The sequence below is a fragment of the Rhamphochromis longiceps genome, linkage group LG12 (genome assembly GCF_057381845.1).
Source record: "Rhamphochromis longiceps isolate RC_006_pf linkage group LG12, R_longiceps_female_GT1.1, whole genome shotgun sequence".
NCBI classification, from domain to species: Eukaryota; Metazoa; Chordata; class Actinopteri; order Cichliformes; family Cichlidae; genus Rhamphochromis; species Rhamphochromis longiceps.
In genome coordinates this window covers 6,094,832-6,103,513 of record NC_140568.1, presented here as the reverse complement: position 1 = coordinate 6,103,513, position 8,682 = coordinate 6,094,832, and the positions used below count along the sequence as shown (strand labels likewise).

At 40.3% G+C, this 8,682-nt stretch overlaps 1 protein-coding gene and 1 long non-coding RNA gene across 2 annotated transcripts; one reads left to right on the top strand and one right to left on the bottom strand.

Annotated features, from left to right (window-relative positions):
• Positions 1 to 395: 395 nt before the first annotated feature.
• LOC146656694 (uncharacterized) lies at positions 396 to 3,969 on the top strand. The gene is made up of 3 exons (XR_014913952.1): positions 396 to 691; positions 801 to 1,008; positions 2,694 to 3,969. It is a non-coding gene; the product is annotated as an uncharacterized LOC146656694 (long non-coding RNA).
• Positions 3,970 to 5,456: 1,487 nt separating this feature from the next.
• Positions 5,457 to 8,682, bottom strand: LOC146656693 (uncharacterized). Its single transcript, XM_085424458.1, has 3 exons — positions 7,578 to 8,682; positions 7,116 to 7,432; positions 5,457 to 6,907 (listed from the first exon to the last, which is right to left on the bottom strand). The coding sequence occupies exons 1-3, from the start codon at positions 8,213 to 8,215 to the stop codon at positions 6,552 to 6,554; spliced, it is 1,311 nt and encodes a 436-aa protein (XP_085280584.1). The 5' UTR covers positions 8,216 to 8,682; the 3' UTR covers positions 5,457 to 6,551.

The window sequence follows — 8,682 nt, the reverse complement described above, 5'->3', positions numbered from 1 at the left end:
TTCTTTTTTTTGCAAAGTTTGTTTTCATATTAAACCAGTGTCAGTGACGTCATTCTATGCGACTACCACAGTAAAGGAAAAGCCTGGATCTGTACATCTTTTTCTTTTATTTTTGTTGTCTAAAACACAAAAATCGCGAAACAGTCAGCTCACAAAGTTGCAGGTTGGTGGCAATTTGGCAGAACAGCCAATGACTTAAAACATTTAAGTGCATATATCTTGCCACAAGACATGTGCGCTAAGCTAAGTCGGCTAACTACACAGCTAATTTCATCAGGCTGCTAATGAAACATCTAAAATGACAGATGGTTAACTACACAACGGAAGTAACAGCATTACAATCACTTGATTTAATTACATTTCCCCCCCCAAACTTTTGATCCAAATTAGCAAAGTACTGCAGCCATCTGAACCTTCTAGGTGTTACATGTTACAGTGTTCCACTCTGGCCAGCTTTGAAAATGGAAAACTCTTTGCGTGGTTTACTCGGTTCTGTAAATAAGGCTCCTTTCATTTGTGAGACTGTATTCCACAGCCAGTTGTCTTCTCTCCCCTTTGGTCCGCCCTTACAAGGTGAAGGTGCTGCCCACCCATGATACCAGCAAGGTGCGTGCAAGTGGATCCGGCCTTAACACCACTGGAGCGCCCACCTCTCTGCCAGTGAAGGTCACCATTGATGCCAAAGATGCAGGTGAGGGACTGCTGGCAGTGCAGATCACTGTGAGTGCATGAACCTGGACCACACAATAATGTATTCAAAGCATTGATATTTAGGTAACAGTTTTTGTTTTCTCCTGAAGGACCCAGAGGGGAAGCCCAAGAAGCAGATATCTGTGACAGCCATGATGGGACCTACCTGGTGTTTTATGTGCCAGACATGACTGACAGATACACCACTCTCATTAAGTACGGAGGAGACAAGATCCCTTATTCACCCTACTGAATCAGGGCTCTGCCCACCGGAGATGCCAGCAAGTGCACTGTCACTGAATGTTGTCCAGTGGCCAGGTAGGACTCACTTCCTTGGTTGCTTATACACTTTTAGTTTTCTTTGAAAACGGCCCTTTAAGTCACTTGATCCATGACTTGAGCGAGCACTCTCCATTTGTTCATTTGATAGTTATTGTAGAAAAGATAAGAAATGATGCTTTAGTCTTTTTGTAAATTATAGTCAAACATACAATAAACTGAGGTATTCCCTTTGGTTAACAGAGCAATCCGATAATAAAAGTGGACAAAGCACATCGAGTTGCCACAAATATCTTTGTATATTACGCAGTGGGGCAAAAAATGAGGTGACCAAATACTTCTTTTCCACCATAATTTGCAAATCAGTTCTTTAAAACTCGGACAAGTTAGAGGTATACCTATGATGAAAATGACAGGCCTCTCTCATATTTTTAAGTGGGAGAACTTGCACAATTGGTGGCTGACTAAATACTTTTTTGCCCCACTGTATTTGATCCTGTCTCCCTCAATACTATTTAATATCTAAATGCTTGATTCATCATATTATAACAAATGTGCTGTTGTAGCTACTGACAGTGAGTTTGATTCCATTTTTTCCATCTACCAAAGAGAAATAATATCTCTTAGTGGCAGGTGGATCACACGTTGATTCTAACACTTTGCATATGACTGGGTAGGATGAGCATTTTATAAGCGCTTGTGTGGTTTTTGTTTATTTAAGGAAATACATCAGTTTCCCTTGTATTTTAAATTTGAGTGAAGATCCTAAATTGGCCCCCACTCTTCACTTTGAGAAAAGGCTAATCTGTCTTATCCCCACATGAGCACAGTCAGATATAATACAGGCTTTCACTCAGGAGCAGGAAGGCTAAAGGCTGTTTAATGTTTGATCTAACTGTGTCAGACATTTGCGTTCTCACGTGCATGGACAATATCTTGAAAACTTCAGAGCTGCAGTGCATGTGTGTTAGGTATTTTAGTACCATGGGAGCATTTACTGGATATTGTTTTATAGTGACATTATGCAGGAAAACTCTGTCATTCAATAAGGCCCCTTTTGTTTTAGTTATTTTTCTCTTTGACCCAAGAATTGATGTGTGAGAACCACAGGCTGGTACAAGGTTGAAATACCACAGAGATCACTCCCTCAGCTACATTAGTTTCTTAATCTTTTAGACGCCTGTTGAAGGCCAAATGGTTTGTTTCAGATTTCACTAATGAAAGAACTCTTCGTTTTGTGCCTTGAAAATATGTCGCTGAGATAATCACAATTGTAGCTGAACTGATAGACTACACAAAGGATGCTTCTTCACCCAAGGGCAGGAAGACGCTCCCTTATCTTGGTCTGTACTGGTTTAAACTGATAAATCTGCTGTCTCATGAATTTTACCCTCTATATAAACTGTTGTACTTGTGAATAAAGTTGAGTCACTTTGGGAAGACAATCTAAAGCAGTCTCTGTTTTCTTGTTCTCCCAAGCTGCTCCCGAGCTGCTCGTACTAACACGCTGAATGGCATGCTTGAATATTACTTGAGAATATATTTGACTGTGTTACAGACTAAGGGACATTCTCTGCTGATAGGTGAAGGTACATTCTCTGCTGATAGACGTCCACGCCTCGGAGGAAGCCGATCCACGGAGTAGGCCCTGGAAACCGTTTCCTTCAATGTGTAAAAGTGGTTAGAAAGCAGTGCTTTAACACAGGTTTTGTCTCTTTGCGTAGCTGCTCGGTCCATCCAGACTCCCCTCGATATACAACAGTGATGCCAGCAACTCAAATACAAGCTCTCTCCAAGTGATTCCTTCATCATCAACATCTGCATCCATGATCCATTAGCTCAACAGCAACATCTGTCAGCTGTGCATCCAACTCGGGGGAATCGCCTGCTGTGCTCAGCCAGTGGGCCGCAATTTCTGTGCCTTGTTGATGGCCTCGCTGTATCCTGTGCTGGAGAAAGCTGGTGAGGAGACACTGCTGGTGAGCCAGGCGGCGCTGAGCTCCATGTAGGACATCAGTAAGGCCTGTGGATACACTTCCCTCAAGGAACTGATCAATGAGAACTCTGACTACCTGCTTAATGACATATCACTCAACCTTCAGAGGCTCAGCCAGCATCCACAGGTAGTTATGAGGTGTTTTTGTTTTTAGCCCAAAATGGACACAGAAATGAGTGCTGGAGGGTTTACCCGATTTCCTTCTTTGTCTGCTTAAGCCTGTGCGTCCCTTTCAGTAAGTGATTTGAATCCACCTGACATTCAGAAGGTCGTGGTAGAGCATATCGTACGAAGGCAAGATGTCAAACACATCCAGTCCCAGGTTAGACTCCGTACCTTCTCCGGTAAGGTTCCCAGACCTAACAACAAAACTGATTATGACACGTGGCGCACACAAATTAACCTGCTCCAAAATGACCCCAGCATGTCCCCGCTGCAAATATCCAGAAAGATCCATGAGAGCCTGCTCCCACCAGCAGCTGATATAGTTAAAATGTGTGACTCACAGGTGCTATAGCGTACGGCCACAGCTTCACTCTGAGCTCCATCTCCATAGAGTGCAGACAGTGATATCTGATACTCCTTAAGACACAGGACAACAGTTTATTGAGATATTGTATTTTTTATTTCATAATATGTACTCCAACAACTCAATAGTTCTTCCCCACCTGCCTCAGGTCGCCTCCACTTAGGGAGATCCACTTAATGAGGTAAGAAACATCATCATCATCTGCAGCTTCCCAGCGCACCGTGATGTCACTGTCTGAGAAATTAGTTATCCTAAGGTCTGAAGGAGGAGGCACCTTCACTAGAAGAAAAGAATAATGTGTATGGGAATTTTTAAAAAATGGGAAAGCTACATCTTTATATCTTTCATTATTAATAACATTTACAGTACTGTGCAAAAGTCATGAGCCACACGCTGAAGTATTTCATTGGACATTATCTGTTTTTTCCAATCCTTTTTAATCCAGTTCTTGTACCTGACCATTTTCTGAGTAATGTTTTTTGTTTGTTTGTTTGTTTGTGTAAACACTTGTTTGTTTGTTTGTTTGTTTGTTTGTTTGTTTGTTTGTTTGTTTGTTTGTTTGTTTGTTTGTTTGTTTGTTTGTTTGTTTGTTTGTTTGTTTGTTTGTGTAAACACTTTGCACTGACCATTATTGGAGAATTAAAAAGCACCTAATTCAAGGAATATGTGTACACATAACAGAAAACTTGGGAAAGAACCAATTTGAAATCTTTAAGCACTTTGTTACTAGCGGCCTGTCACAAAAACACATTTTGTATAGTGTTTTTTTTTAATCTTGTTAATAAAATGTATACAAATGTGTGTGATTAATCACAATGTGTTAGTGTGTAATCACCCTGAGACATGCATGCCTGTCTGTAAGAGTCAGATCTAAAGCCACTTCTTTTTTTCTTTTTTTCTTTTTTTTTTTGCCTGTCCCGTTTGGCTCTTTTGCCATCAGAATTGTTGTCTAAAGGCAAAGAAAGATGCCCAACGGATTTACTTTACCAAATTGACCATCCCAGCCTTGCCTGACTGTTGGTCTGCTCCAAAACAAGCCCATAAGCAAGCTTTGAAATAATATGTTACAAAAGTGTGAAACTGCGACATGAAATTTGATTTGAAAATGAAATTCATCCTGATCAGGAGCTGTTATGATCTAAATGGTGTTCTAGATCCAGTAAGCATTCATTCAACTTGTATGCAGCAAAATTAAAAATAAGTTACCACATGTTGTTTTTTAATTTGGTAAATAATTGATAAAATGTTAAAAGTACTGGTCGTACCTTAGCCACATGTTTTTTCTGTGTCCTGAGCTACAAGGTTTCTGGACAGGGTATTTTGCTATTATGTCAACTGTTCTTGGGGTAACTCTTCATCCTTGTCCTCTGATTGCTGTATTTGGGATTCCTGTTCGCTCACTTACACTTGATTCCACACAAAAGGATATTATAGCCTTCACATCCCTATTAGCGAGACGTCTAATATTGTTGCATTGGAAGTCTGTTAAGTATCCTACTGTTTCCCGGTGGCTTGAAGATGTCATGTTTTTTTTAAAACTTGAAAAAATTAAATATACGTTGAGAGGTTGCACAGCCAAATTTTTTCACAAGTGGCAACCCTTTATCTCTTATTTTGCTAGTCTAGAGGTATTGCCTGTTTAAATCTACTTTTGTTACTGTTATATTCCTCTAATATGTTTGATGGTTGTGTTGATCTGTGTGGGACTGGGGGGCGTTGTGGTTTGTTTGTTTTTATAGATATATATATATATATATATATATATATATATATATATATATATATATATATATATATATATATATATATATATATATATATATATATAAAGAAAAGACAGACGGAGTCAGACTCCTGCAGTATCTGAAGTGCTATATATATATATATATATATATATATACACATACACATACATATATATACACATACATATATATACACATACATATATATATATACACACACACACACTTAGGAAAATGAAGAAAGGTTGACTGTATTTCGGTAACTACTTACAGAAAAAGATTGATGAGCAGAAAAAAAGAAACAAACTTTAATTGTTTCTGATTAGAAGCTGTACAATCCGGACTGACTTTAACAAATGTGCTATAGGCTCACCTGGAAAATAGTGAGCTTTAAAAGACTGATTTTGTTCCAAAGGCTTGCACAGACCTCAACCAATCCTAAGGCTAATTAGCACGGCTAGAATTTTAAAAACATTTGTTAAATGATGTCATTGCTAACATATACCTGTTTTAGAGCATGGTGAGTAGCGAGAATGCAAAGTTATTGTTACCTCTAAAAAGAAAAATGTGAAGATGTGATATTAGCATGAGCTATATAGTATCTCCAAAAGTTGATTCTGTTCATCTGGACTTTACGTTTTGTGGGAAAAACGTTTCGTCACTCATCCAATTGACTTCTTCAGTCTCAGCTGACTGCAGGTTTCCCCAATCTTATAAACAGTGCATGTATATGGTTACCTGCCCCCTTGCAAAACTTTGCTAGACCCGTCCCTGCACAGTTACCAGCTGTCAGTAAAAAAGGATCCTGATGTTATTTGTCTCTCAGAAACAGTTCATAACTTCCCTTCAACTTATTCATGTCACCTAAAAGGTAAACCTGTTTCTCCATCACCTGTTCAGCTCTGATGATTCAGTAAGGACATCTCCTGGTTTCATCTTCACGTTTCCCTCTCACCATATATCCAAACCGATATCATGACCAGCAGCTGTTACAGCTGTGGCTCCAGCCAACATCAGCTGATACTAGAAAGTAATATTAAATAAATTCTAATAGCAGCTGATCAAGTTTTAACCTGCTGCTGTTGTTTAGAGCGACCACCGCTGGTTTCCTCTTTCTGGCTCGAAATGCGCGATAAACAAACAAGAGAGAAAAGCGATCAGCTGATCATTGATCAGTTTCATCATTTAAGTAGCAACAGGAGAGAGAGGGAGAGAGAATGGGAGAAGAAGAGGCAGCTGGCCACGTAAAGACACAGAAGAACTCCAGCTTTGTGTATTTTTTTTTCATTCAAGCTGGACATTCAAGCACACTTTACTTTCTGAACCTTTTGTTCAGTTTCAGCAAGAGCTGGTTTTCTAAATTAACAGAGGCAATCCGACTTCGTTTGGCTGTGAAGAGTAGACCAGCACAGCTAAAAAGTCGTTCACACGCAGCAGAAGCAGGCAGAGCTGTGTTCAGTTTAAGAGAGAGGTTTTTGATACCTGAGAAGGAGTGCAGCAGCTCCATGGTGTCTGTGGCACAAGCAAGGTAACCATCAAGCTCAACTGCACTTTGCAGCCTTCTGGAGATTGGTCTGGAGAAGAATTCATCTTCATCAGATGACTCTCTTTGCTGATCCTCACTCTCATGCTCTGTCGTTTCAAGATGTTGTTTGATGTATGTCAAGGCTGTAATTGCAAGTAGATAACACAATTTTGTTATTTAAATTTCAGTGATTATTCCTGAACACAAATTTAAAAACGGCAAATTCTCAAAAAGGATTGTTTAGTATTCGGGACAGACCATCAATAACTTACAATGTATTAGGTGAAATACTCACTTAAGCATGTGTTCAAATGTAAAAATACACAAAAATGGGATCACATGAATCCTTACCAGCCTCTGTTACATCTGCTCTGTCAGTCCAGGAAGTCTTGAACTTGGGTAAGAGGACTGCAGCTGCAGCCAACTCTGGATCCTCCATCATCGCTCCAAAACGCTTTTGAAGGCCATTTTGCAGGACTCTGATGAGTGGCACGCATGTCTTGCTTGATGTCTCCAGCCTGCTAAGTTTGAACAGTAGTTGTTGGATTACTGGCAGGAGCCATCCCATAAAGGAAGTGGACTCAGACTGAAGAATGTTTGAAGCTTTCACCAGTGGCTTCATGGTGGTACAGTACTCCCTAAGGAATGCAACTTCTGCAGGACTCAACCTGTAAGACACAACAACAAAACCCACCATGACTATAACAGGGATCTTCTGATTTAATATTAAGAGTCTGCTCACGTTTTTAACCATCCATTAAGGAAAATTCACAAAATTTGAAACCATATTGGTAGGTGTCCAATTTTACTCACATTTTCACCTTGAACTCCTCACAAATGCTCCTGATGGCATTTTCCCCCTTCTCATCAATGATGCGTATTATCCTTTCAATGGCAAGGTAGGTTGAATTCCATTGTGTTGCATTGGGACGAATGATCTGTAGCTCACACTTGTCCTCTACCACTTCATTAGCCAAATGAGATCGGCCAGTTTTGTTCCAAATGGCCTGGCATTTTGCAAAGCATGCACGGGAGAGCCTCTCGTAGGTTTCATTCATGCTCTCTGCTAGGGCAGCATCAGATGTTGCCACAAGGTTTAGCAGGTGACATGCACATCGCTGATGAGACGGGAGTTGATACTCCAAACCAGAGTCTTCATCAAGAATTGCACTTGCCTCATGGTAGTCAATATGGTCAGTCAGGTCAATAGTTTCTGGGTCTGTTTCATCTTCAGCTTCATCTGCATCATTTTGTGCCCCAAACAGTGGATCCAACTTTGTCAAGGCCTTCCACATATCAGTTGTGGTTCTTACAACTTTGCCTCTAATCTTGTATTGGCAATGGATATCATCAAGCGCACCAGCAAGCATGTCAAATGTGTGAGACCCTCTCAATCTTTTGCATGCTGGTGCTACAGATCTTCTTTCCAGGGACTCTTCCTCCAATGGCATGTGACTCCAAGGTAACTTTTCTGATGAGCTGACCAACAATCAGTAGTGGTAGCAACAAATTTGACTTTATCCAATGCTGCAACCAAAGTCATCTTCATGTGATCAGCAGCTTCACAGATTCTGGCACGGACAGTGGGTCTGGAGAGGACTTTGGCTTGAGGTTGTAATGTGGTAACCAATTCTTTGAAAGATGGCTGTTCTACCACTGCAAATGGCTGTAGACCCTCACATATGAAATTGATGACAAGCATGTCAACAGTTGCTTGTGGAACATGTTTGTTTGCAGCTCTCAACATCAGGTCTGGTAACTTGGCTTGTGTATTTGCTGAGAGCTTGTTTGGTGTGGCTGTGGCCTTTCGCTGACGAGATGTTGATGCCACAGTGATATTGTACTGCTCAATCTTCGATGGATGTTTCCTCTGTAGAGATAAATATTATCATACGTCAGGTTCATACATTACTTCATA

Coding starts and splice junctions, on each gene's coding strand:
- LOC146656693 (XM_085424458.1), bottom strand. CDS start 8,215: ATGCCATTGGAGGAAGAGTCCCTGGAAAGAAGATCTGTAGCACCAGCA. Junction 7,433..7,577: donor GAGGAGTTCAAGGTGAAAAT/GTGAGTAAAATT, acceptor TGTGTCTTACAG/GTTGAGTCCTGCAGAAGTTG. Junction 6,908..7,115: donor AGCAGATGTAACAGAGGCTG/GTAAGGATTCAT, acceptor TTGCAATTACAG/CCTTGACATACATCAAACAA.